The sequence below is a fragment of the Papio anubis genome, chromosome 16, assembly GCF_008728515.1.
Source record: "Papio anubis isolate 15944 chromosome 16, Panubis1.0, whole genome shotgun sequence".
Classification (NCBI taxonomy): Eukaryota; Metazoa; Chordata; class Mammalia; order Primates; family Cercopithecidae; genus Papio; species Papio anubis.
Window position 1 is genome coordinate 63,350,184 of NC_044991.1, and position 27,469 is coordinate 63,377,652.

The 27,469-nt window shown below is 49.5% G+C and overlaps 1 protein-coding gene across 29 annotated transcripts in view; it reads left to right on the forward strand.

Annotated features, from left to right (window-relative positions):
• Positions 1–27,469, forward strand: part of EPB41L1 (erythrocyte membrane protein band 4.1 like 1) — a 164,808-nt gene that overhangs the window by 112,448 nt on the left and 24,891 nt on the right. For 16 of the 29 annotated variants that reach the window (XM_021921095.2, XM_021921096.2, XM_021921098.2 and 13 more), the window contains 11 exons: positions 1,482–1,557; positions 4,233–4,451; positions 6,782–6,869; positions 7,455–7,607; positions 9,682–9,779; positions 10,023–10,198; positions 13,479–13,627; positions 14,599–14,634; positions 17,460–17,642; positions 20,490–20,594; positions 25,237–27,168. In XM_021921095.2, coding sequence (XP_021776787.1) covers positions 1,482–1,557; positions 4,233–4,451; positions 6,782–6,869; positions 7,455–7,607; positions 9,682–9,779; positions 10,023–10,198; positions 13,479–13,627; positions 14,599–14,634; positions 17,460–17,642; positions 20,490–20,594; positions 25,237–27,168 — 3,215 coding nt within the window. The remainder of the gene's footprint in view (positions 1–1,481; positions 1,558–4,232; positions 4,452–6,781; positions 6,870–7,454; positions 7,608–9,681; positions 9,780–10,022; positions 10,199–13,478; positions 13,628–14,598; positions 14,635–17,459; positions 17,643–20,489; positions 20,595–25,236; positions 27,169–27,469) is intronic. The other 13 variants (XM_031656725.1, XM_031656727.1, XM_009216195.2 and 10 more) reach the window with 6 other exon arrangements.

The following is a 27,469-nucleotide window of genomic DNA, read 5'->3' on the forward strand; positions in this document are numbered from 1 at the left end:
ATTAGCTATTATTATTTATTATTATTATTGATTATTACCATTATTATTCCTGAGGTAGGAATTCCTGAGACTATTATTATTCCTTGAAGCTGATTTTTCCAAGGAGTCAGTGTGGTCAGGTGCCTGGGCTCTGGGGCCAGATGGCCAGAGTTAGGATCCCCATTTTCTACCACTGACTAGCTGAGTGACCCTGAGAGAGTGACTTAACCTCTCAGAATTCATCTATAAAAAAGAAAGTCAACTTCAGGATGATTATGAAGATCGAACCCCATACATGTGCATAAAGTTCTTAGCAAGCACAGTGACTGGCATCTAGTAAAAGGTTGAGATGTGACATCTGTATGGTGCAGATAGTGGTTACCGCAGAGACAAGGATGGTAGTGGCGATGTGACCTCCAGCGGTCCATGACCACAGCCCTGCCCTGGATGGGCCTTACTTTCTCACTTTGTCAGGGGCCGTTTTGGGCCTGAAACCTGAAATTCCCAGGGGTGGTCTGACCATTGTTGTGGATATGTAGACTTTCGCTAATTTTGTCCAGTACCTCATACCTACCTGCCTTCATCCCCTCTCAAGTGGCTACCCCTTCTCTGGGCTTGCAGAGCTTGCTTCCAGCTATAACCTCAGACTTTATTCTCCTGTGTATCTTCTTAGATGTGTACCATTGGTTTTTCACATCTAAGTGTGGAGGTTAGCATTTATCCCCCTAAAATATCCCTTTGTTACATTTAGCTCATTATATTTGCCTTTTGGGTCTTATTTATAATTCAATCCTGTCATTTGAGATGGAGTCAACATGACACAGGGCAGAGTTTTCCAATGTGTGTTCTGAGAAACATTAATCTTGCAGGATGCTCTGTAAAAAATGGATACAACAGATCAAACCATTTTTGGAAATTCTTGAATGCATGTTCCCTTCAGAGAGCTGCAATGCACAGTAGCAGGGCGAGGGCTCTGACAAGTCCAAATTTAAGAAACCTGCTTAATGTGGTATTATTTAGACTTTTTTCTTATCATTGACATACGATGACCCAGACTAGGGTATAGACCAAGGAGCCAGATGGCCTGGGTTTGAACCCCAGCATTGCCGCTTCCAAGTAGGGTGACCTTGGGCTGACTGCTTTACTGCCTGGGCCTCAGTGTCTTCATCTATAAAATGGAGCTAATCATAGGACTTACTTGTGGGGTTGTGGTGAGGTTTACTGAAGTAATGTTTGTAAAGTAATTAACAGTGTGTCTGGCATGCAGCGTCAGTTTTCTTTCTTTCTTTCTACCTTCCTTCCTACTGCTAGCTCACAAGTCTCTTAACCTGGGCCTCAGTTTGCTAATCTGTCAAATGGGAGTAATGTTGCAGCCTTCCTGATTGGATTGTCCTGAGATTACAGATAGGAGAAGACTTTGAAAAACTGCCCATAGGATGGTGCATCTGGACCACCCAATGGGGTGATAGGGCCTCGCTGATCTTTCTCCCATCTCCTCTCAGGTAGCCCCTGGAATTTTGCCTTCACGGTCAAGTTCTACCCACCTGATCCTGCCCAGCTGACAGAAGACATCACAAGGTGAGGGCTGTGGAGGGAGAGGCAGGTGTGCTGGCTGTGTGGGACTATGGATGAGGGCCTCTGGCCCTGGGGACACAGGCAGTATATGATAGCAGCTGCAAATGCAGTCTCCTACCAAGGTCAGGCAGACAGCATCAACACAGGAAGCCAACTCATTGTAAGAAACACAGTGATGCAAGCACAGTGGTCAGTGGCAGCTGACCCTTGACGTCAGAGGAAGAGGTATCACAAGGAGCTGTGGGGCCCCTTGTAGAGAGGACAGAAGCCACCTAAAACAGTTGCTGTTCCCCTCCAGGCCATTACTGTCATGTAGGAATTGGGCCTGATTGTTGGAATGAACCTAGAGATTAAAGAATAAAAACCACAGTTTCTAAATGTTGGCAACAAATGCAAACTTTAAAACAACATAGCATGGGCCATCTATGCATGGGGCATACCAAACCCATGTGAAGGCTGCTGTGCTGGGTGAGCTACCAGTTTGCAGCATTGGGAATATGGAGGGAGTAGAATGGGATGCCTTTGAACATGGGACTTTGGTCTGCATGCCACTCTGTGCACACGTCAGGCACATGGAAGTCAAGTGGGGCTTGGGACTCCCCACAGAGAAATGAGTGCAAAGCATCCTTCGGAATGGGAGCTTCCGTGGGGTTACCCATTTCTGGAAACCAGAACGGGGAAACCCTTCTCTTAAGCCCTTTCCAAAGAGGTAGTCTTACTTCATGATATCCTGGGGCTGTGTCATTCAGGTGATGGGCCTTTTACTCCCAACAGAAGATACGGGCTTGGAGTTCCCCTATAGCAGGGAAGGGGCTCCTAAGCCGGCCCCTCTCTCCCATTGGGTCCCTCCTTCACTTTCATGTCGATTGCCTGTTTGCCAGGCCATCGACCAAGGTCAAGATGCTGACTCTGGCCTTGGGAGATAAGACAGATGTTCCTGGAACAGATCAGGCCTGGGCTTTGGCGTCATTAGTCTTAGTTCTGAGCCCTGAGGTCAGATGCGGGCTAATGTGGCAGCACCAAGATCTGAAACTCCATTCCCAACTGGACTGTGTGGGTTAGGCCAGCACAGCTTCCATCCCCCTGGTCTTACCTACTGATACTTCTCCTGTTTGTGCCAGACCCTGGGCACTGTGCTTCCAGGGACACCAGGAAGGAAGTTAGGCCTGCCTAGCACAGATGGCCCTAGGAGATGGGTGCTATAGCAGCTGATTTCGCCAAAAATAGTTAGGCTCGAAATAAACTGGTCAAAATGACAAATTGATTGAAATGAAAGATTGGTCAGAATATTTGGCAGTGATTTCTGAATTTTGAGACTTTTGAATAGAATGCCCATAAGCCTGTACTTGGTGCCAGTGATGTTTGAGCTGCTGCTGATTCTGAGTCTATGCCTTGGCCCTGGGCGCACACTGAGGTTGCACATACTTTTTGCCAGGACTTCAGTTCTGACTGTGAAATAATGTCACAGAGTAGTAAGAATTATATTAAGTAAAAGGCACTTAAAAGAAAAAAGGCCAGATGTGGTGGCTCACACCTGTAATCCCAGCACTTTGGGAGACAATGGCAGGAAGATTGCTTGAGACCAGGAGTTTGAGACCAGTCTGGGCAACATGGCAAAACCCTGTCTCCACCAAAAATACAAAAATTAACTGGGCGTGGGGCACGTGGCTGTAATCCCAGCTACTCAGGAGGCTGAGGCAGGAGAATCACTTGAACCTGGGAGGCAGAGGTTGCAGTGAGCTGAGATCGCGGCACTGCACTCCAGCCTGGGTGACAGAGTGAGACTCCATCTCAAAAAAAAAAAAAAAGAAAAAAGAAATAGCAATTGAAAAAAAATGGTGAAACATAACAAAAATGGACAGGGAGGCATCATTGGCTAAAAATGAAACATTTTTTTTTAATACATAGTAACCAAAAAAGCAATAAAAATGGTTTAAAATGGTTCTAAAATTGTAAAATCGTCCAAGTGTGCATAAAAGTTATAAAAAATCATGGCCTGGTAGTTGGAAATGTTCCTTTAAACCAATTTGTTTTCAGACAATTTACTTAGAGCTGGAAGCAAAATAAGAAAGTTTTGGGAAAGCATTGGCAAGCAGGTTCATCCAGGCAATGGAATACAGTGTGGAAGTTAAAATGAATGGGGCAGAGTCACATGTGCTGACATGGGAGGGCTCTAAGGCCTGGGTATGAAAAAGTGAGCTGTTAGAATCAGAGGCAGCATTTGATGCCATTTACAGGTAAGAAACACCCATAAATCAAAACCACATGCATTTCTGGTCATCAAGAGGAAATTTAGAGTCACCTCTAAAGTGTGCATTTTTTCCTCAATATGAATACAGTATATTACTTGTATAATTAAAACTACATGACATTTTGTAATGGCCAAACCAGCAAAGTAGTCCTATTTAGCTTGAAATTGAGTTAGAAATTGAAAATGCTCTCATAATAGAAAACAAATCCCTCAAATTTAGAAATGCACAAAAATGCTTAAAGTCATGTGAAATGTTGCAAAACCATCTCACGAGACATACCCAGATTGTCAACATATGAAGCGCCAGTGTCTACAAACACCCTTTTCTGCTGAGCTGTGTTCTGTTTGGTTCTGATGGACAGCTGTGTTTGGGATATCTAGGGAGGAGTAGGGCCCTGTGCCCATGCTGGCTCTCCCCTATCTCCAGATACTACCTGTGCCTGCAGCTGCGGGCAGACATCATCACGGGCCGGCTGCCCTGCTCCTTTGTCACGCATGCCCTACTGGGCTCCTACGCTGTGCAAGCTGAGCTGGGCGACTATGATGCTGAGGAGCATGTGGGCAACTATGTCAGCGAGCTCCGCTTCGCCCCTAACCAGACCCGGGAGCTGGAGGAGAGGATCATGGAGCTGCATAAGACATACAGGTAAGAGGGTGCCAGCCAGGGCCTTCTGTGGCTCCTTGGCCAGTGGGAGCCTTCCTTGCAGGCCTGAATGTCCTAGGCCGCCGCATACTGTGCTGTTTGTACCCCACCTGGCTCTGCCCCTAACTTGAGGTATATCTGAGAGCAAATCATCTCTGTAAATAGGAATGGTAGTGACTGGCTGTGTGGCCTTGATGACCTTTTGGGACCCAAGTTTCTTAAACTCCTCTATAGGTATGATAGTTCCCTGTCCTTGGCCTCTGAGAATCAGTTTATCTGCCAGCTAGAGATAATAATCGCTACTGTGTCTCTAAGTAAGTGTCCTGGTGTCTAGATCTTGGTGTAGAGTTCAAAAGTTTGGACCCAAAAGCCAGCCTGCTAGGGTTCCTATACTGGCTCTGCCACTTTCTAACCAGGGGATCTCAGGAAGGTCATTTCACTTCCTATGCTTTGGTTTCCTCATCTGTTCAAGGTGGATGCTGTTAAACCCACCTTGTAGGATTGTTGGGAAGCCTAAATAGCACATATTAAAGGCACACTGCATGTTGGCTGTTAGTGTTGCTGTCTGTGGATCAAGGAGTTGAATAGTTGATCGTGCAGGGGAAAGTACCTTGTTCCAGCAGTTGGATGGTAATTAACTAGTGTGACTATAGGCTGGTTATTTAACCTCTCTAAGCCCAATTTTTCACCTGCATATGCACGAAGTTAGATTATCAGTGTCTCTCAACTATTGGCATTTGGGGCAGAAGAATTCATTGTGCAGAATGTTCAGCATCCCTGGGACCCAGTAAATGCCCATAACACCTTCTCAGTCATTGTAACAACCCAGATACTCCACTTCGCCATTGCTTCTGTACAGGTTCCCCTAGAGAGGAACCCTCAGAACGAAATGATTTGTAGGGTCCTTTTAAGCTGGAAGTATTCAGGACTGTAAGTCCAATTGTTATGGGGACTCAGTATAATTAATAATGTGAAGGTGCATTATAAACTGTAAAGTGCTGCACCCAGCGAAAGGAGTATGGTAATATTGTCTCATTACTATTGAGGATGGAGGAAATTAGGAGGCTCTTGTTCTGTGGGCTTCATCTGGAGAGGAGGGCCAGGGCCAGATGTGGAGTGATCGTGTACGTGGGGAAGAGCCTGCTGGGGTGTGATGAATGCTAGGTCAAGGGTGGCAAATGCTGTCTCTGAGAATCGCAAATTAACTCTGCTTGGTTAATAGTGACTGCTGTGATGTTGTGTTGAGTAGGATACTGATTCCTTACAATGCCCAGGTAAGCAATGTCCACCTGGGCATAGGAACAGGGAGTAGTGGGCTGCCTGCCATCTATTTGTCATCCCTGTCCTAGATAGCAAGACATCTTAGGATTTGCAAGAGTCATAATAATTCAGAGAACAATGTTCAGATCGATGTGGGCTGGAGAAATACTAACGGCTGTGCCTACATCTCTTTGGACCTAAAGCACACTGACATCTCATGTCCAGGTATCCCACACAGCAGCCCAGAAGTAGACAGGTCACAGGAAACTGAGGCCTGGAGGATATACAAGCCCTGTAATGAAGTGATTAGGAGCATAAACTCTGAAGTCACACAAATCCTGACTCTTCTCTTCATAGCAGTGTGGCCTTGGACAAGTTACTTAACGTCTCTGTGCCGGTTTTCTCATCTGTAAAATGAGAAGAAGAATAATACCTATCTTACAGAGTTGTTATGAGGATTCAGTGAGTTAATACGTGTAAAGTACTTAGAACAGTAACCAGCACATAGTACTCAATAAATGTTTGCTCTGACTAAGTATAAAATGTAGTCCAAGTTTCCTGGCAGCGAAAGCAAAGAAGGAACTTGATTAATTACATAACTCTTCTTTTTGGAAAGGAGAATGTGCACCTGTTCCTTAGGAGAGATTAAGTGGCTTCTGATACTGAATTCTGCAAGAAATATCCCATGTGGGTAATAATTTAGGAGCCCCTGGGTGGTTATAATGAACAGTGTCCTTAACAATGGTTTTACGGTCATGGAAAAGTAGAATTTATAGCTCACAGTCAATTCAGTGGCAGAATGAGGCAAAAATCCTGACTCCCAGCTCAGCCCTTGTGTGCTCCCTGGACTAACAAGACTGGACTTGAGCTTTGGCAGAAGATGGGGGTTGGGTGGGCTGAAGTGGGAGTTGGGGTATACCCTCCTGCTCTGAGGACAGAGGGAAAGGATTAGGGTGAGGCTCAGCATATTTGACTTCATAGAATCATGGGTTCTGATGGTGGCCACCTTTGGCCAGCAGGACTCAAGCCTGGACCTTTCCCTTGGTCACCTGTGATCACTTTCTTTCCCTAAGGGGGATGACCCCAGGAGAAGCAGAAATCCACTTCTTAGAGAACGCCAAGAAGCTTTCCATGTATGGAGTAGACCTGCACCATGCCAAGGTACCACCAGCTTCCTGGGTTCCCCTAGTGTCTGGGTGGTACCCCCAAAGAACTGTCAGGCTTTTCCCTAGGGCTTGGTGTGCCAGACCCTGTGTTACCTCCAACTTGAAACCTTTTCTGTTCTCATTCTCATTCCTCGAAGTTCCATAACCTTTTATTTTCTCATGATCTGTATCCTTTTCTCCATGTATTTTATTTATGAACCTGTTTGAGCCCCCGCTAGATTGGGAGCATTGTGAGGGAAAGATGTAGGCCTTAGTTTATTTCTGTATTCCTAGCACCTGGCACATAGCCTGGCACCAAGTGTGTGCCGCTAAAATTTGCTGGGTGGATGTATGATTGAGTGATTGACAGAGCAAATGATCAGACAAGTGAGTGGGTGAATAAATACCTAAATGGAAGAGTGAATGACTGAATGACAATGGGAGGGATTGGTCAGTGGGACTCCAGCATGGAGGCTCTAACCCTGCTTGCTCCTGGGAGCTCATTACAAGCAGCGCACAGGGCGGTGTGTTCGGGGTGGGTGGCAGGCTGTCCCCAGGCATGGACCCCGGGCCTTCCATTCCATGGTCTTTTCTCATGCAGGACTCTGAGGGCATCGACATTATGTTAGGTGTCTGTGCCAATGGCCTGCTTATCTACCGGGACCGGCTGAGAATCAACCGTTTTGCCTGGCCCAAGATCCTCAAGATCTCCTACAAAAGGAGTAACTTCTATATCAAGATCCGGCCTGGGGAGGTGAGCCTGCCTTGGGAAACCCTCCTCCTCACCAGAATCAACTAGAAAGGAGTGAACCCCGGCAGCCGAGCCTGGGCTGCCAACACACACACACACACACACACACACACACACGGAGAGAGAGAGAGAGAGTGAGAGAGAGAGAAGAGCCTAAATAAAATTATAACTGGCCGGGCGTGGTGGCTCACGCCTGTAATCCCAACACTTTGGGAGGCCGAGATGGGTGGATCACAAGGTCAGGAGATCAAGACCACCCTGGTTAACGTGGTGAAACTCCATCTCTACTAAAAAATAAAAAAAAATTAGCTGGGCGTGCTGGCGGGCGCCTGTAGTCCCAGCTACTCGGGAGGCTGAGGCAGGAGAATGGCGTGAACCCGGGAGGCAGAGCTTGCAGTGGGCTGAGATCGCACCACTGCACTCCAGCCTGGGTGACAGAGTGAGACTCTGTCTCAAAAAATAAATAAATAAATAAAAATAAAAAATAAAAGTATCACCACATACGGCCAGGTGCAGTGGCTCACACCTGTAATTCCAGCACTTTAGAAGGTCGAGGTGGGTGGATCACATGAGGTCAGAAGTTCGAGACCAGCCTGGCCAACATGGTGAAACCCCATCTCTACTAAAAATACAAAATTAGCTGGCACTGTACTCCAGCCTGGGCGAGCAAGACTCTGTCTCAAAAAAAAAAAAGGGAGGGAAAAATAAAAACAGAAGAAGAAGTATAACCACATACATTCAGGTCACACAGATAAATGAATACATGTCTGTGTAAAGTTCATGTATTTACTTATATGTTGTAAGTATGGAAGTTTATACACATTCTAAGATACACAGACTGGACTATACACACAACACACACAAATGCAAACATGTATATGTCTGCAACTCTTTTCCTTCAATTCCCCACATCTCACCCATCAAAAAGCCCATTTGGTCCTAACATCTGCTTCTCTTCCTCTCTGTCACACCTGCCTCCAGCAGCCCCCATCTTTCGCCTATGCCTATGAGGGCCTTCTCACTGCCCTCTGCCCTCCCTCGCCTCTGGTGCTCATCAGGCCATTTTCCTCATAACTGCCAGAGAGATCTTAAAAAGTCCCTTAAATCAGATCATGGCAAGCCCACTCCCCCTTCCCACCCACACCCTTGCTTACACCTTTCAGGAACTCTCTTTAACTCTTGAGCTAAACTCCAAACTCCTTCCATGGCCACCTATCTCTCCCACTTATCCCTTGCCACACTGCCCCACGCCCAAGGTGCTTTAGCTTCTTTGGCCTTGAGATCTTTGAATAAGTCAAGCTCTTTCCTGACTGGGTGCTTCGCATTTGATGTTTCCTCTACCTGAAAGTGTCTCCCCATCTCGCTTCTCATATAGCTGGTTCCTTCCCATTCTTCAAATGTCAGCTCAAGATCACCTAAATCTAGGTCTAGAGGGGATCCCCTGCTCTTCCTTAGACGGCAGGAGCCCCCATGCCTTCCCAGTTCTGCCATACCACATACCTCCCTTCATTCCCCTTGTAGCCCTGATCAGTGTCTGCAATTATCTTGTTTGCTTATTTATTATTAGAGGCCCCCCTACCCCCACTAGAATCTTCTGCCTTGATCTCCATGTATCTCTAGTGTTTAGCACTGGACCCATCACAGAGTAAGGGCTCTGTCATCCTTATTGATTCAGTGAATGAACAGGCCAAAGTCACAGATGCCTGAGAAGAGTTCAGAAAGGATGACTCACATCTATAATCCCAGCATTTTGGGAGGCTGAGGTGGGAGGATTGCTTGAGCCCAGGAGTTGGAGACCAGCCTAGGCAACATAGTGAGACCCATTCTCTACAAAAAATTAGCCAGTGTGGTGGTGTCTGACTGTAGTCCCAGCTACTTGGGAGGCTGAGCAGGAGGATCTCTTGAGTTCAAGGTTACAGTGAGCTATGATTGCACCACCGCACTCCACCCTGGGCAAATGATCGAGACCCCGTGTCTCAAGAAAACATTAAACAGATAAAATAAAAAACACAAAGAATGGTCTAGTTGCAAGAGTGAGCTCAGGCCCTGCCTCTAACCTGCCCTTCTTGGTTTTCAGTATGAGCAATTTGAGAGCACAATTGGCTTTAAACTCCCAAACCACCGGTCAGCCAAGAGACTATGGAAGGTCTGCATCGAGCATCACACATTCTTCCGGTGAGCCTGACCTTGGATGGGGTAATGGGGATGGGGCAGAGACCATGTGTATGGAGGGGAGCGGGGGAGGAGTTAGTGAGAATGCTAGGAATGTCCTCCTCCCTTTCCCCAAGTCCCTCCCTTCCTGGGCCACTTTGAATTGTCGTAGTTGGTGGGTTAGTGGGATGAAAGGCCAGCTGTGGTCTAACCTTGGGCCTGGCAGTACAGGTTTGATTCCCCCTCCCCTGCATCCCTCTGCTGCAGGCTGGTGTCCCCTGAGCCCCCACCCAAGGGCTTCCTGGTGATGGGCTCCAAGTTCCGGTACAGTGGGAGGACCCAGGCACAGACCCGCCAGGCCAGCGCCCTCATTGACCGGCCTGCACCCTTCTTTGAGCGTTCTTCCAGCAAACGGTACACCATGTCCCGCAGCCTTGATGGAGGTATGGCCCAAACTGGAGGGCTGGGGGGAATGGTCTTTAGAGGGAAGTGGGGGAGTGGGTATCCCAGGTTCTGCAGAATGAACAGGAAAATGGTAGACGCATCCCAAGTTCATCTGCACCAGGCTGGGCCCCTCAAGACCAGTGCTGTCCCTGGGCAGCTCTTGGTGGCTTAGTCCCAACCTAGAGCTCACTTCCACTTGAGATGTGACACTACCACTCTCTGGATTTCCCACAACTTTCCTGAGTTGTGGTCTTTTGGGGTCCCAGGTTCAGCCATATGGTTTGGGCCACCTACCCAAGAAGCTTAGCAATCCACCGGTCATCATCATACTAGGGGAATGGTGTCTTGTGACTGCAGTGTGGAGCTGATGATGCCTTATCTGCTGGGAGGCCAGGGCATCGTTCTTGGTCATTCTTTTGGTTTTACTGGGCTCTGGGCTGATTGACAATCTAACCACATGGCACTCTCCACTGTCTCCATTTCTGTTGGGCTGATGGGTGCCCTTAACATCAATGAAAACTGGCCCTATATAGTCCTGTAGCAAGCAGACAGGGCTTAAAATGTGGTGCACAAACCATGTCTCATCAGAGTCGCCTCTGAGATTGTTAAACACAAGAATTCCCAGGTTCTGCCCCAGACTTACTAAATCAGCATCCTTCAGGGCCCAAGTCTCTCCCCAGGATGTACACACTCGAGTTTGTAGGTGATGTTCAGAAGTCACATGGGACACTGGGGAAATTCAGAATTATGTAGATCTAAGTTCAAATCTTGGCCTTGACAGTCACTGTGGGCTATTCTCTGAACACCAGAAGTGGTTCATAAATATCTGAATGAATGGATGGGTGACCTTAAGCAACTTATGTAACTCCCTGAGCCTGTTTCCTCTTCTACAAAATAAATAGTACCTATTTTGCTGTGTTCTAGGGAAAACTAAATGAGATCATGCCTAGAAAATATTCTGTGGCCTATAGTAGCACCTTAAGAAATTGTACCCGTTTTTATTGTTTTGAGGTTTGTAGAGAGTGGCTTAAAGGTGGGAAGTGGGAGCTGAGCATGGTGACTCATGCCTGTAATCCCAGCACTTTGGGAGGCCAAGGTGGGCAGATCACCTGAGGTCAGGAGTTCGAGACCAGCCTAACCAATATGACGAAACCCCGTCTCTACTAAAAATACAAAAATTAGCCGGGCATGGTGGCATGCGCCTGTAATCTCAGCTACTCAGGAGGCTGAAATAGGAGAATTGCTTGGACCCCAGAGGAGAAGGTTGCAGTGAGCTGAGATCACACTATTGCACTCCAGCCTGGGCAACAGAACAAGACTCCATCTCAAAAAAAAAAAAAAAAAAAGGCCAGGCACAGTGGCTCACTCCTGTAATCCCAACACTTCGGGAGGCCAAGGGGGGTGGATCATGAGGTCAAGAGATCAAGACCATCCAGGCCAACATGGTGAAACCCCATCTGTACTAAAAATACAAAGATTAGCTGGGTATGGTGGCAGGCGCCTGTAGTCTCAGCTACTCGGGAGGCTGAGGCAGGAGAATCACTTGAACCTGGGAGGCAGAAGTTGCAGTGAGCCAAGATTGTACCACTGCACTCTAGCCTGGTGATAGAGCGAGACTCCATCTCCAGAAAAAAAAAAAAAAAAAGGGAAGTAGGGACTTGGGTGGGGAAGCCGTAGATGCTCCCAGAACACCCTGGGGCAGGCCTCCAGGCACGTTAGTTCTACTTATATTTTCTGAGTATTATATGTGTGTCAGGCCTTGTGTTGGGTCCTGGGTATAGTATTTAGAGTGAATAGGTTTGGCCCTTCCCTTTGAGGAGCTCGTAGAATAGCAGGTTTGTAAGCATTTGTTGTGGTTCAAGCAATGGGAGAAGCATGTGTGGAATGTAGAGCAGCTGTGAGGAGGGAGGAATTAAGTTTAGAAGGGGCAGAAAGGGCGCTAACTGGGCAGGGTTTTGAAGGATACCTAGGAGTTTGCCAGGTGATCAAGAAAGTCTGATACTTTTTCTGGTATACGAAAGTGAGACCTGTCTCAGGACTCCTGTGCATGTTTGAAAGATGTGTAGTTCTGCTAGGGTTTGTCTGAGGCTGAAGAAGCTCCTTCTTCTCCTTGGGTAGACAGAGGACAGAAAACTCGGGTTTATGCAAAGGGAAAGGTCCCTCCCCTGTAGCTTCCATTACTATGTCAGGGGCCAAACGAAGCCCAGATTCTGGCAGGCAGCAGAGGTTAGCCTGGAGCTGGTGAAGCTCATCAGAGAGGAACAGAAGCATGGAGTCTAAGCCAGGAGGCCTCGGTCCCTATCCCAACTCACCAAAAGGTCACCAGTGGGATATTTCCCCCCTTGACGTCTCCAGTCATCCTCTGTAAAATGGGGATAAGTCAGTCCCATTCCAGCCATCAACATAGGGTATTGTGTAAATCAAATGAAATATATGCATAAATGCGTACTTTGCAAAGTGAGTGTATATGAATAGAAAGGATAATTATCCTCTTTTTAAAATCTAGGCCAACCCCAAGGATAATCTGAGCTCTGGTTATTTTAAACCCATGTTTTTCAGCCTATTTTCCACCAAGACACAATCTATGGGCATAGTCGGATTATGCCCAATGCCTGATGCGAAGTCTAGTTCCACCCCTTCCTTTCCTATTCAGAAAAGCATTTTGGAATACCAGTGAGTGAGAAAGGTGTTATTGCAGGGATCTCCCTGAATTCTCCCTAATTTATAAAGAAGGTAAATTAGTTGCAAACTTAAGACTTTAGCTTTCACTAGTAAAGCTAATCTCACCATATTTGTATGTTGCTAAATGATGATCAGGTGAGTATTCAACCACAACCACCACAACCAAAACAGCAACATTTATGGGCTGCCATTGATGGAAGGCTCACTCTGTGCCAGCCACTCTTCCATAAATACTTATATACATTAGCTTTTTCATTCCTCACCTCCTCTTTCTAAAGCAGGCACTGCTTCTAGATGAGGAAACCAAGACCCAGAAATATTGTGTAATTTACCCAAGGTCATGCAGTCAAGAAGAGATGGATTTGAGATTTGAACCCAGGTTCTAGTGCTGTAGAAACCAGGAAGGAGTCCTGGGCTGGGAGGCAGGTCTGCCACTTACCGGCCATGTGACCAGAAGTCTACTTCACCCCTCTGGGCAACGGGTGAGGGGTGTGGAAGAGTTGGCTCCACTCCAGGCGCGGTTGGGCAGGGCCGGGCTGGTTCTCTGTTCTCCGGGAGGGTCTCACATGGTTGCCCGGCTATCTCCACCCACTTCAGCAGAGTTCTCCCGCCCAGCCTCTGTCAGCGAGAACCACGATGCAGGGCCTGACGGTGACAAGCGGGAGGAGGATGGCGAGTCTGGGGGGCGACGGTCAGAGGCCGAGGAGGGAGAGGTCAGGACTCCGACCAAGATCAAGGAGCTAAAGGTAGGAGCCTGGCTTTCTCGTACCCTCTGCCCTGGGGATCAGGAGGCTGACCTGAGGTCTACCCTTGACCTTGGCCTTCATATGCCCCCAGCTGTTGCCAAGCACCCTTGCTATGGAGTCCACCATGGACAGGGCCTTGCCTTTGGGTCATCTCTCAATACCTGGCCCTTGCTGGGATGGGGTGGGCATGGGGGTGGGCATGCTGCCTGCCCTGTACTCTCCCCAGCTTTGCCCTACTTTTCCAGAGGGCCACTCTGTCCCTTAGAGGACTCAGGCCTCCTTTTGCACACTCTTAATTTGCCCCTTTGACTGGGATCTGGATCTGCACTGCTCTCTTCCTCCTCAGAGCATGACTGGGTGTCACCAACAGCTCTCAGGAGTGTGAAGTTCAAGTGTGTCCCCTTCCTACTTCCCCATGCCCCAATCAGGTGCACACACACACTTCCAGTATCTGTGTGTACATGCTCATGCAGGAGTGCATGACCTTAGCCTCACACACATTTAATAACATATGTATGCACTCGTCACCCTTAGATCCATGCACACTGATGTGTAAACAACATGCACACACACAGGTGTGTGCACACACAGGCCAGGGAGAGCTTCCTCTTGGTATAGTTGTTCAGCAGGTTTCTCTCCATCTCCCTTGTGAGCACAGGGCCTTGAACATGCTCCCACTGACAGCAAGAGACAGGAAACCCCTTTCTCATATCCCACCTGCCCAGTATGGCTCTGCCCACTTGGCCTCTAGTTACCTTCTCTGCCTTCCTGGGACAGCGCCCTGCTTCACGCCTGCACCTTCTTCTGATTATCTCACTGCCCTGCTGGTGGCCCACCCAGCTGCCCTGGCCTCCACTTGGTCGAGTGTGAGTGCTCTGGGCTCCTTGCTGGACCAAGCCCATCGTGATATCTCTAATCCATCTGCTCTACTGACCCTGCTGCTTTCTTTCCCTCCTACCACATCCCACTAGCCGGAGCAGGAAACCACGCCGAGACACAAGCAGGAGGTACTGCATGGGACCTGTCCCTCCCTACCCAGCCTTTCCTATCCCCAGCTCATTTGTCACCATCCCACAGTCCATCCCAGGCTCACTTCCCTGGCACCATCTCAGCTTCAACTTCGTCTCTGGTCCCCAGCCATCGCCCTCTGCAGCCGCCCTTGCTCGCCACTCCACCACCCACTAAGCTTATCTCTCTAGCTCCCTTCTTAGACTCTCCTAGCCAAATGGCCATCTCTCCCTCCTTCCTCAGCCCTCCCACCCTCTCCCTAGCTCACCCGGTCCTCCATACTTGCAGCTCACCTGCTGACCATCCCACCTGCACCACCAGCTCTTCCGGGCCATTCTATGCTTTCATATAGCTCATCTCCCTCCACCCACCGCTTCCCTAGATTCATCTCCTCCTCGACAGCACTGTTTGGTCTCGCCTCCATCTCATCTGTGTCCCCTGTGTCCTCACCCCAAGCTTCTTTTTGTATCTATTGGCAACCAGTTGTGGGCGTGGGGATTTGGTGGGGGAGGGAGGCACCTCAGACACATCTGCATCTGCCCCAACTCCAGTCCGACACCTCCCCTAGGCAGGGTTGACTACTGCTCAACTCTGGCAAAAACCTCCTCCTCTTCTCTTCCTTTCCTCATCTTCTTCCCATTTGTTGCTTCCCCCAAATTTTTCCTCCCATGTTAACCACTTCTTGCCTCTCACACAGTCACTAACTCTTCATCTGAACTTTAACTGCAAGAGAAGTGGGTTTATTCTTGGGCTGCCTAGGGAAAGGACCAGAGACTGGGACATAAGAAGAGCCTTACCTTGGAGTCCTGAGATCTGGGTTTCAACCCCACTTCTGCCACCAACTCTTTGAAGGTCTTGGGAAATTCCCCTCAGGCCCCAGTCCCCTGTCTGCACAGCAAAGCATTCAGACTAGGTTTCTCCAATGCCCTTAACCTTTAAGGATCCCAGGATCCCAGGATCCCACTGCTTCCTGTAGCCTTCAAGGACATGACACACTCATGGAGGCAGTGGGGCAGGTTTGGAATGGAAGATGACAAGCCACATCTCAGGTTGGGACTCACTACCCATTGCAGCCCAAACCCCCTCCCTGTGCAAACGCCATCAGGTTTGACTTCTCAGGCAGCCATTTCCCGAGGGCAGCTCAGCTTGGGAAGGGATGCCTGAGGAACAGACAGATGTCTGGAGGGAAAGCAGGAGCCTCACTGGGATTGATTTCCTTCCTGAGGTAGCTTAGGAGTCAGCTGTAGTGGATCCTTGGGTACCAGAGATGAGCCCAGGGGAAGATTCTAGCTTTGTCCAAGGGTAAGCTTACCTTCCAGTGGTTCTTCCAGAATTACCTGATCTGACTTTAATAAGCTGAGATTGTCCATTTCTTGTCCTGAATTGAGTTAACATGAATTTTTTTTTTTTTTTTTTTTTTTGAGATGGAGTCTCGCAGTGTCTCCCAGACTGGAGTGCAGTGGCCTGATCTCGGCTCACTGCAAGCTCCGCCTCCCGAGTTCACGCCATTCTCCCGCCTCAGCCTCCCAAGTAGCTGGGACTACAGGCGCCCGCCACCACGCCCAGCTAGGTTTTTTTTTGTATTTTTAGTAGAAACGGGGTTTCACCATGTTAGCCAGGATAGTCTTGATCTCCTGACCTCATGATCCACCCGCCTCGGCCTCCCAAAGTGCTGGGATTACAGGCTTGAGCCACCGCGCCCGGCCGAGTTAACATGAATTTTTAAACAGTCTTACAGATAAGGGTCCTTGGGCTGCCAGCCACCGCTTTGCCCCAGAAGTAGCCAGATAAACAGCTTTGGCAGGTCCCTGCCAGCTCCTGCGCAAAGCTCGTCCTCCCTTGACCTAAGGAGATGACTCTGTCATGCTGCACTAACTTGAGCACAGACTTGGTAGTTTAATGGGGAACACTACCTGTATAGTTAGAATCCTACAACTCCAGCTATACCTGGCTCAATTCTTGGGTCCAGCCATGGGACTTACCATTCTTCTTCCTGGTCTCTAATTCTCCTAATCTTCCCGAACACTCCAAAGCATTCTAGTTTCTCTATCTGGCTATATCTCACCCTGTCTGCTATTGGTGAGTCAGTACCTGAAAGTTATCTGGAAGGTCCAGGGTGGTTGGAGAAGGTAGTGGCCCATCACAGAGGAGACTAGACTGCCCCTGGTCTCTAGTGTGGCAGCTTGGCCATTCTTCTGGATGTCCCTGGCTTGAGGAGGATCTCTACTGTGGGCCTCCCCAGGGCCTGAGCAGTTGTGCATGTTGAGCTAGGAGGGGCCCAGACTGGACATCCTGCTAAGTATAGTGGCCCAAGTCTTGGCCAGAAAGTGGACACTGGGATCCAGGAGGGATGTAGGAGGCCCCTCAATGAGCCAGAGCAGCCCAGTGAACAGGATTAGTGAGTTATTATAGCTCTCTGGCAGTTGCTGCCTGCTATGCCGTGATTGTAACCAGAGGGAAGTCACCTCTGTGACTAAGACTGGGCTTGTAGCACCAAAAGGAACTCACCCAGACCTGTGGGCTTTGGGTAGAGTTTGGCTGTTTGAAGGCTGTAGAGCCAGGCAAGGGAGAAGCAAAGGTGGCTTGGCTAGACGTCTCCTCTTTTTCATCTTCAGTGCTCTGTGCCTTGGGATGTGCACCTGTTGGGGTGGTTCTCCTTGCCCTGGTTGGCCTCTGGGGCTGCCATGAGGGCGACACAGGTCAGAGTGGGAAACACGTTGCTGGTGGAGGGTGGTGATGGTGACTGCTGCCATCATCCCTGCACCCTGCATCCCCCACTTGGAGCTGTTCCCCTAACACCACCACCCTCTCCATCTATCCCTAGTTCTTAGACAAGCCAGAGGACGTCTTGCTGAAGCACCAGGCCAGCATCAATGAGCTCAAGAGGACCCTAAAGGAGCCCAACAGCAAACTCATCCACCGGGATCGAGACTGGGAACGGGAGCGCAGGCTGCCCTCCTCCCCTGCCTCCCCCTCTCCCAAGGGCACCCCTGAGAAAGCCAATGAGGTAGGTGTCACCCTGAACTCCTCAACAGGGACCTTGGGTAAAGAGGCATTGGGTTGCTACGTCCTGACTTACACTCATCCTCCACACCAGTATGCTTCCCCCATTGCTGCTTAGGGGCTCGTGGGGATGGAGAGGGTGGTAGGTTAGCCTGAGGGAGATGAATTCACTAAATCTTGGAATCCTGGGTCCTGGAGACCAACTTAAAACATGAAAAACTCAAGACTCCTGGAAGCTTGGTGTACTTCCCTTCCATCAGCCCGAGTATAATGGGGAAGGGGTGCTGGTTAGAAATGCAGGTTTCAGGGCCCCAGCCCAGACCTACTGAATCAGATATTTGGACTCAGTGCTGGCATCGGCATTTGGACAAGTGCTGCAGAGGCTTTTCATGTGCACTACATTTTGAGAATCCCAATAGCTCTATCCAGAACTAGACCCTGTTGTGCCTATTGTGAAAACACGGATTGGGGAGTGGTCCCTCCTGAAAGGGGCTTCGGAGCCCACTGGAGGGGAATGGGCCCGTCACAGAAATCAGACCTGCTTCTGAAGCTTCAGAAAAGGATCTCACATGACCTGCCTTTCTGAGTGGAAAGCGTGGGGTGTTTTCTCGATTGAAGAAGAGATGAAGTTAGGATTTGGGGAAGCCCTGCATTTAGACTCTCAAGTCCATATTTTTAGCCCTTGCTAAATCTTGGCGATATTTACCCCAGTTTATACTTAGGTGTTTTCTCCCTGAAGCTATTGCTTACTGGTCTGAAATCCAATTGTGGTGTATACTTACACTGCTTGGGTTTGAATTCCGGCTCCGCTGCCTGCTAGCTGGATGACTTTGGGCTTGTTACTTAACGTCTCTGAGACTTGTTGGGTAGAGATAATAAAAGCACCTACGTCATGGGGATGTTGTAAGGATTAAACAAGATAACACACATAGAGGGACTAGCAGAGTACCTCGATGTGCAGTGTGAGTTATTGTTTCATTTGAGAGTTCCAGACTTTTCCACAGAGGAGGTTAACTTCAAATCAGGATAAATAAAGTATGTTTCAATCCAAAGTGTTAAAGTCAAGCATACTAATTTAACTAGAGGCATTCACAGATGACTTTTCTTTAACAAATAAAATTCCCCTTTCCTAAATAAAATAAAAGTTGAAAGGGCCCTGGGAACCTGATGAGAACCTTCATTTTACAGATAGGGGCACTGAGACCCAGAAAGAGGAAGGACTTATTCAGTGTCATAGCTGATGGAAGAGGAGCCAGAACCCAATTTTCTTGTGACCCATGCTATTGTATTTGCTATTAAATCACAGCTGCCTAGGAGCAAGACCAAATCACATAAAGACCAGGTAGAGAGTCAATTGTATGTGTACTGCCTTCTAATGCTTTGAAAATTGGTGATGCACCCATGATCTAATTAGCAGAGCATTTTATTGGATCAGTGCTACCCATGGCCTAAACCTGCCAGATAACAGACGGCTTTGTCTAGTAAGGCATAAGTCCAGAGAGAGCTACTGGGTTGGCTTTCTGGTTGGTGAGTCACAGAATTAGGGATGCTTTGGGGGCCTTTAAGGCTGGCGCCGTGGAAGAATGGCAGACCTCTGCATCCACGAAGGGCCTCTGTTTGCCTCTGGCACAAGCAAGACCCTGGACTGGGTGGTGGGGGCTGGTCTAGTGAGCCAGTGAACAGCACCCCCTTCTGCCCTTCAGCGTGGCCTCTAATCAATCCTGATGTGGGCTGGCCAGGCTTGGCGTGGCTGTGGGTGAGGTGGGATGCAGAGGCTACCGAAAGAGTGAGTCTCCAGAAGAGAAGGGGAAGATGAGCCCTGGGAAGTGGGGTCTAGAGCTCTGGAGTGTCTCAGTGTAGCCTGGTGTAGGGTGTGCCCCACCTGCTGGTGATAGCTGGAACTCCTAGAAGATGGGTCTTACTAAAAGGTAGAATCTGCTCCACCTCCCAGCCCTGCTCAGCCCCAAGAAATATAGTCCACTGCTGGAAAGAACTATGGTCCAGGAGCTCACCCTGGAGCTATGGACCATTCAGAACTGGCTTACAGGCTCCCTTGGCATTTAGGGGCCTTTGAAGATTTGGGAGATGGGGAGGTGCCATAGACAAGGATTGACTGGGTCCTTGGGTGAGTAACTTCCCCTTTCTGAGCCTCATTGCCTAGCCCGTTTTGGAGGACCAAAACTGTCATTCCATAGGGTAGTTGGGAAGGTGGAGTGAAATAATGAATATAAAAGCACTTTCTCAACTGGAAGGTGCTGGGCAGTCATGGGGCTATTGCTGATGGTGACTAGAATCCCTGATCCCGAAACCAGCTTTGTGGGGGGTATCCTGAAGATGCCTGTGTCATCCAGAATTCCTAGCAGCCTCCTCATATATTGTTGGGCTTCACCTGGGCCAAGGGGAAAACAGTGGGAACTTCAACTGTTCCCATTTGCCAAACCCAAGTTTCAATGTTTAAAGGGGGCTGTAATCCAAACTGCAGGATTGAACCATAGCCTAAGCCAGAGACATCCAGGGAAGCCCTGGAGCCAGAGTCTAAAAGGTATGGCTCCAACATCTCTGAATGAGAGTGGGCAGGGCATGGGGGAAGGGCACTGGGGCTGACTGTGGGCCTCCCTCCCTTAAGTAGCTCAGAAGGGCAGTCCCTCCCTAGCTCACCCCACAGAGTGGCTACTCCCTGACCTAATCCACAAATCCTAAAGATGTGGGACTTTAAAAGCTGGGCTATTTATGGACTTTGTGTGTGTGTGTGTCTCTCTCCTACTTTTTCTCTCTCCCTCTCTTCCTGTCTCTGTCTCTCCTTCCCTTCCTCCCTCTTCCCCTTTCCTCTGGCTCTGGGCCTCCCCTGCAGTCCCAGAGGACCCAGGACATCTCTCAGCAGGACTTGGCACCTGAGCCTGGAGCAGCCGCAGGCTTGGAAGTGTTCACTCAGAAAAGCCTCGCAGCATCTCCTGAGGTTACTGTCTTCACCTTCCTGTGCCCCTTCCTCCTGCCCACCTAGAACCACCCTCTGTGGTCTTAAGAAAACCCTTTCTCTGGGGTGAGGGGAATGTACCAGATTCTGTCAAGCAGATGGAAGCAATGGGTAACCCATGCTGTCCCCATGCTGTGATAAGGAAATGTCCCCATCCCAGAGATCCATAAAGGGCCAGCCCCTCCCTCATCCCTTGTTTCTGAGGAGAGACAGGACTGCAACCATTCTGGGAAGACAGAACAGCCTGCATTGCCTTGGCCTTGAAGGAGAGGCAGGAATGATCTCCCTCTTTCAGGCCCTGGTAAGGCAGGTGACTCTAGAGGCAGGCTTTGACTTCTATGCTAAGATCAGGGGTCATGGCACCCAGATGCCTTCTGCCTTAAGGTCTTGTCTCTGTTCAGAAGCCTGAATAAGGTCTAGCAGTGGCTAGTTAGGGCACGACATTCCAGCCATCTCCTGCCTGCATCTTCTCTGAACTCCCTTGGAGCTTGGGCCCATCAAAGAGGCAGGCAAAAGTGGACATCTTTCTCTAAGGAGTATCCTTAGGGTTGTGAAGAGATTGGTCAGGCGAGTGTTTGAAATGAGGCGACCATTGCTTCTACGCCCAGGGCGGCAGCAAGTGGAGGGCTCTTTGAAATTCCTGTGGCCCTGCATGGATGCTGGGCATAGCATCCAGGCCCAGGCAGGAGGCTGCACTCCTTCCTCTGCTGGGATTTCATGGACTCTCAGGGTTGGAAGGTATTGAGTGATCATCTGGGCAGAACTTTCCTCCCTGATAATCTGCTGCTCCTCTGTTGGCATATGCTCTCCTCTGAGGGCCTGTACCTTTCTCCATTCTCAGAGAAAACTTCCGTAGCTGCTGCAAATGTGCTGGAACTTTAAGAAAGACATAAATGAGCTACATAAGTGATAAAACATAAATCATACTTCTACTCTATGCATTTTTCCTCAATCTAAAAATAAAAACAAAACTATCTGCGCACTCTCTTGAGGGAAATCGGACAGGAGTCAACAGCATACCAAGGACAGGGCCAGAGAGATGTCCTGGACACAGAGATGCTCCTGTGACCAAGGACAGGTGCCTGTTTGGGGAGCACAGCCCACAACCTGCACCCCACGCCCCCATCATTCTCCTGGTAACGTCCATCCAGCCTCTTCCACAGCGGGTACTTTTGCTGTCCTTGGCGGCAGCCCATTAACTATTGGGAAGTTTCCGTGTTGAATTAAAACCTGCCCTTTCAAATCAGCAGCCTGTAGGCCTCATTCTGCCCGCTGGTGCCCACTGCCGCTCTGCATCCTCCTCCAGGCCAGCCCTTCAGAGACTTGAACACCTCCCCTTCCCTAGAACACTTCACTCTCTTTGCAGTTTCTCCCAGGACATGGTTTCTGGAGGGCCCCTTATCCTGAAACCCCTCCTCTTATAACGGGCAGGCCTAGCTGGGCATGGTGGCTCACGCCTGTAATCCCAGCACTTTGGGAGACTGAGTTGGGCAGATCACCTGAGGTCAGGAGTTCGAGACCAGCCTGGCCAAGATGGTGAAACCCCGTCTCTACTAAGAATACAAATAATAATAATAATAATAACAATAACAATAATAATAATAAGCTGAGCATGGTGGTGCGTGCCTGTAATCCCAGCTACTGGGGAGGCTGAGGCAGGAGAATCACTTGAACCTGGGAGGTGGCTGTGTCAGTGAGTCAAGGTCACGCCACTACACTCCAGCCTGGATGACAGAACAAAACTCCGGTTTCAAAAACAAAACAAAACAAAACAAAAAAGTCAGGCCCCAAAATGTGACCCAGAGCTCCAGGAGGGGCCTGAACAGCCTGGAGTCAGGGGAACAGCCAGGCTGGAGAGTTTCCTGTCTTGTGCCTTGAATGGCTGCAGGGCTGTGGCTACCTGGGGCTACCGTAACATTATCCCATCTTGTGATTCGGGTTAGAACGACTTTCACGCCAACCCCTCGGGCCAGGGGTGTGGCTCCACCCGTGCTTTCCTTCAGTGGAAGTTTTTCTCTTTTTGTTCAGTCTTCTTTTCCCCTTCAGGATCCTACGTTTTACTTTGTCCCCCACTGCTCAGTCTGTGATCTTGGGCATGGCCTCTCCCCTTTGGGATACCGTTTCCCCTTCTGAAATAAGGATAACGATATCACAAGTTGCCATTTGGATTAAATTTAATAACTTAGACAAAGGGCTGGCATTGCCTGGCAGATAGTAACTAACAATCACTATACGTTTCCCCTTTCTTCATGCAGTCTTATTTTTCATTCTCTGCCAGCACCCGTCCCACTCACTCTTGCTTATCTAGCTTAGTTGCTAGTTAGAATTGGGGCAGGAATGTCCCAGAAGGAGGCTCATTGACTAGCTTTGGCCATTATTACCAGGCGGATGATGTCAGTACAGCTGGAATGGAGGCAGCTGAACGAACCTGCTTCTCAAGGAAATGAGCAAAGGGACCTAGCTTCCATAGGCTCTCAAAGCACGTCCCTTTGGGATGGTTCAGGAGCTGTGGTCCTGAAGGCTTAATGACCTGAAGTAAAAGCTCAGAAACCCACCCCAGACTCTACCTAGACCTTTCCCCCTTCCTTTTATCTCGCTTTCCCATGGACAAGATTATTTTAATGGGTTCTGATTCCCTGACAATCAGAGAGATTTTCTCAAAACACAGTGGGGAACACAGAGTTTATGATGCTCTCTTGGGCCTTCAAAATTTTTCAGATCTTATGGGATCTGACAGACTCCTCACCAAGTCATAACCTGAAAAGAAGCCCAAGGTCATATAAACCTTCTCCCTCCTGCTTCTAGGAGCAGTTTTGGGCATGTCTCCCTGTGGAGGTGGTCATGGTAGGGTGGAGAGGACACACTTCACAGAACTTGGCGTCAGAGACTGAGTTTGAGGCCTGCCTTTCCACTTGCTCCCTGTATGGCCTTGGGCTCCCTGTATCTCCAGGTCTCAGTTTCCATATCTGTATCATGGAGAGGCTCTAGTTGGGGCAGTGATTTCAAAGGAGGGAGGTACCTCAGGGCACTAAGGCCACCCACACCCCCAACTTTACCAGGGCAGCTCTGTATTTCTGTCACATAGCCGACTTCCATTAAAATTTTGTGCGAAGGATCCTGTGGCCACAAGATGAAAAACCCAGTTACCTTCCTGCTTTTCTAACCATCCTAGAAGTCCATCATCCCCTCCCAGGCATTGTTCGAAGAACTCTTGGGGGGAGGTAGAGGCTGTTGGGAGATGGCCTAACAGTGCTGCGATCCAGTGCTTTTTTTTTTTTTTGAGATGGAATTTTGTTCTTGTTGCCAGGCTAGAGTGCAATGGTGCAATCTTGGCTCACCGCAACCTCTGCCCCACAGATTCAAGCAATTCTCCTGCCTCAGCCTCCCAAAGTGCTTGGATTACAGGCATAAGCCACTGCGCCCAGGCCTTTTTTTTTTTTTAGACGGAGTCTCTGTTGCCAGGCTGGAGCGCAGTGGCACATTCTCGGCTCACTGCAACCTCTGCCTCCTAGGTTCAAGCAATTCTCCTGCCTCAGCCTCCCAAGTTGCTGGGATTACAGGTGCATGCCACCATGTCCAGCTAATTTTTTGTATTTTTAGTAGAGATGGGGTTTCACCATGTTGGCCAGAATGGTCTTGATCTCTTGATCTCATGATCTGCCAACCTCAGCCTACCAAAGTGCTGGGATTATAGGTGTGAGCCACCGCGCTGGCCTCTGGTGCTTTTGATGCACGATGATGCTTGGATCTTTGCCTCTCTCCCTTCCTTGATGCATTCTATTCAGTCCTTTTCTGCTCTTTATATGGGTTTTGTTAGAATTAGAATGGGCCCTGGTATCTGTTTCTTTTGAGTTGAACCCTACAGTGTTCAAGCTGTTTAAGCCATTGTGGTGCCTGGCACTAACCTGGCCAAGTGGTATCTCCACAACTACTCTGCTTTCTTCCCAGAAGTCCTCGTAGAAAGGTTTGATTTCAGGCTGTGGCCTGTGGAACTTAACGCATCCCTTCAACTTGCCGTTAGATCACAGTTGGCACCTATATTCCGTGGTTGTAAAATAAGTTAGCAAAGATCTCCAGCCTCAAAAATCAGGCTTTCTTTTCCTGACTCTATCTTCTACTAACAGTGACCTTGCACAAGTCACTGACCTTCCCTAGACCTGTTTCCTCACTTACACAATATGGAGATGAGACTGGATAACATCGTAAGAGTACTTTTGACTCTAACATTTAAAGATTCCATGTGATGGAAACGACTTTCCCCTCTGACGGTGGCAGTTATATTATTAAAAGAGGAAGAGGAAGGGTCCTGGCCCATCCATGGATCTCCGTTTCCCCATGGCTGACATGGGGGAGGGCATAAGACCCCATCCCATTTTATCAAGTTGGGGGCAGTGGTTGAGGAAAATTGGTCAATAATTTATCAAGCACCTGATGGGAAGAGGGACCTTGATGAGAATGGCTGGCACATCATGCCTTCCTCTCCCAAGCCAGTTCTGGGGATGTGCTGTCCCAAAGTCAAACATTTCAGTGGTAGATTGGTCCCCTCTTACAAAGGGAAAAACTCACCCATTCTTTAGGTGCCTGATATTTCATGTTAACTCTTCTTGCTCCAATTGAAACACAGGGTTCAGAGCATTGGGTATTTATAGAAAGACAGTACACTAGGCCAGAAGAGCTCGGTCTCCTAAAAGTGACCACCATGCATCAGGAAGAAAGGCAGACAGGCCTTGCTGGTATCCTTGCCGACGGCAGACTCTCCAAGGTAGACGTTTTGGTGGACAAGTTCAAAGTGGAAGTGGCCACAGAAGAAATGGTGGGAACCAGAAGAGCAAACACCCAGCAACGAGGAAAAATGATTGCAAGTCCTGAAGACTTTGAGTCAGTGGGGGAGGAAAGCCCCTGGATCAGGGAAAGCCCAGGAGGGGCTGCCCTGTCTTCTGGCCGCACATTGACAGAAAAGCTCCTCAAGGGCTCCAAGCTCAGGGCAGACACCAGAGAGGCAACCATCAGGAACCGCTGCATGTCACATGGTCAGTCGGAGGGCCAGACAGAGCTGAGGAAGGGGCTGGAGGAGCCCCACACTTGTGGGAGACCCACTGCTTCAGGGACCAGGCCAGCGGAAGTGGACGTCCTCTCTCCAGCCTCCGACAAGGGAGGACTCCAGTCGTTTCTATTGGATCCAGCCCACGCAGAAGCCAGAGCTGAGTCGAGTGATGAAACTGATACCTCCTGTGCAGAGAGGAGCTTCTATTTAAACTATGAAGAAAAAGACTCAGAAGACCAAGTCCTCCCTCCACCCCTGGAGGAGAGACAAAGGCGCCTGGATGCCCCTCCTGGAGGTGAGCCCAGGCCGGCGCTAAATTCCTCAGACCTGAGGGTTTCTGCTGCTGTTCCTAGCAGGAGCAAGGACGAAGCCCACATGGCTTCCCCAGAGGAAGGGGCAGAGACCCCCAAGAACCATAGAGGACCTGGTGACCTGAAGGGACCTACTGCAGGACAGGCATTTGCTGAAGGATGGGAAGATGCTCAGTGGGGAGTGGAAGGAGAGTTTCCCCACCCAACAGCTAGCGCAACCCTAGAGGAAGGGGCCCCCGTGAGTGGAGATTTGCTGGGAAAGGCTGAGGAAAGTCCCACAGAGGAACTGAAGAAACACCCTCCTCACAGAGGATGCGGTGTGCGTACCGAACCCCAGGCCTGCGCCCTCCCTCGGGCCATCCCTCTGAATGTCAGGAAGCCAGCCAAACCAGGCAGAGGCAACTTCCCGCCCAAAGAGAAGGGAGTGGTTCCCATCCAGAAAGGAGGGGCTGAGCTGAAGGACCGTGAGGCCTCAGCATTTCTTCACATGGAGGTGATCATCCCCCTGCCGGCCTCCCCTGGTCACTCTGAGAACCTGGCAGTTCTGGAGGAAGCTTCTCCAAGCCCAACCTCCCATGGGTCAGGGGAGCCTTCGGAGCTCAGGGAGCCCTTTCTTAGACATGTCCATCTTTTGAAAGCCAGCCCAGAGCCCAAGGACCAAGTAGGCTTTGTGGTGTCCCCTGCCACAGGAAGTGAGCGCAGGCCTCCTTCCATCACCAGCAGAAAGCCCAGAGTAGTCCCTGAAGAACCTGAGGGGCGCATACCTCTGGGATTGGGGTTCCCTTCAGGGAAGCAAAGGGAGATGACCTCTTTCCAGGCGGGGGTTGAAGAGGGCTCCATAGAAGATATTAGCAAGACCTCAGTGGCCAATAAAATTCGGATATTCGAGACCCATGGAGCTGAAACTCGCCGAATGAGCGAGGGTGAAGCAAGGGCCCTTCCAAATGACTTGTCTTCAGAGGCCCCCGCGGGACAGGCAGAGCAGCAGTGGAGTACACTCTCAGACCTGGGCTTCGCCCAACTCCAGCCCCCAGGGGACTTTGCTAGCCCCAAAGCCACACATTCTACAGTGATGCCTCTGGCTACCAGACACTTCAGGGAGGACACTTCTGCATCCTACCAGGAAGCACGCACAGAACTAGAGCCTGTGTCCCCCGATTCGGGCTGTGAAACCACACTGGCAGAAGCAACTGGAACTGGGGTAACTGGCCGCGTGAGCCCCCACCCCCACCGCTGCTCCCCACCCATGGGGGCTGGCCGCATGCTCTGTAGTTTTTAGAAGCATGTTTCAGTGGCCCCTCGTCATTACTGCAATCAGAGGCTGCTTATCCATCCCTGTGAGTTTTTTCCCTAAAGGGGCCTGGGTGTAGCTCAGGCTGAATGATGGGCTTCTCTGCTTGGCCCATGTTAGCTTGGCCACAAAGACCCTCAGCTTTTGGTGTGACCTGGTGCCCAGAGGGTCACACAACCCCCATGGAGAAGGTGGCGCCATCACCAGTAAA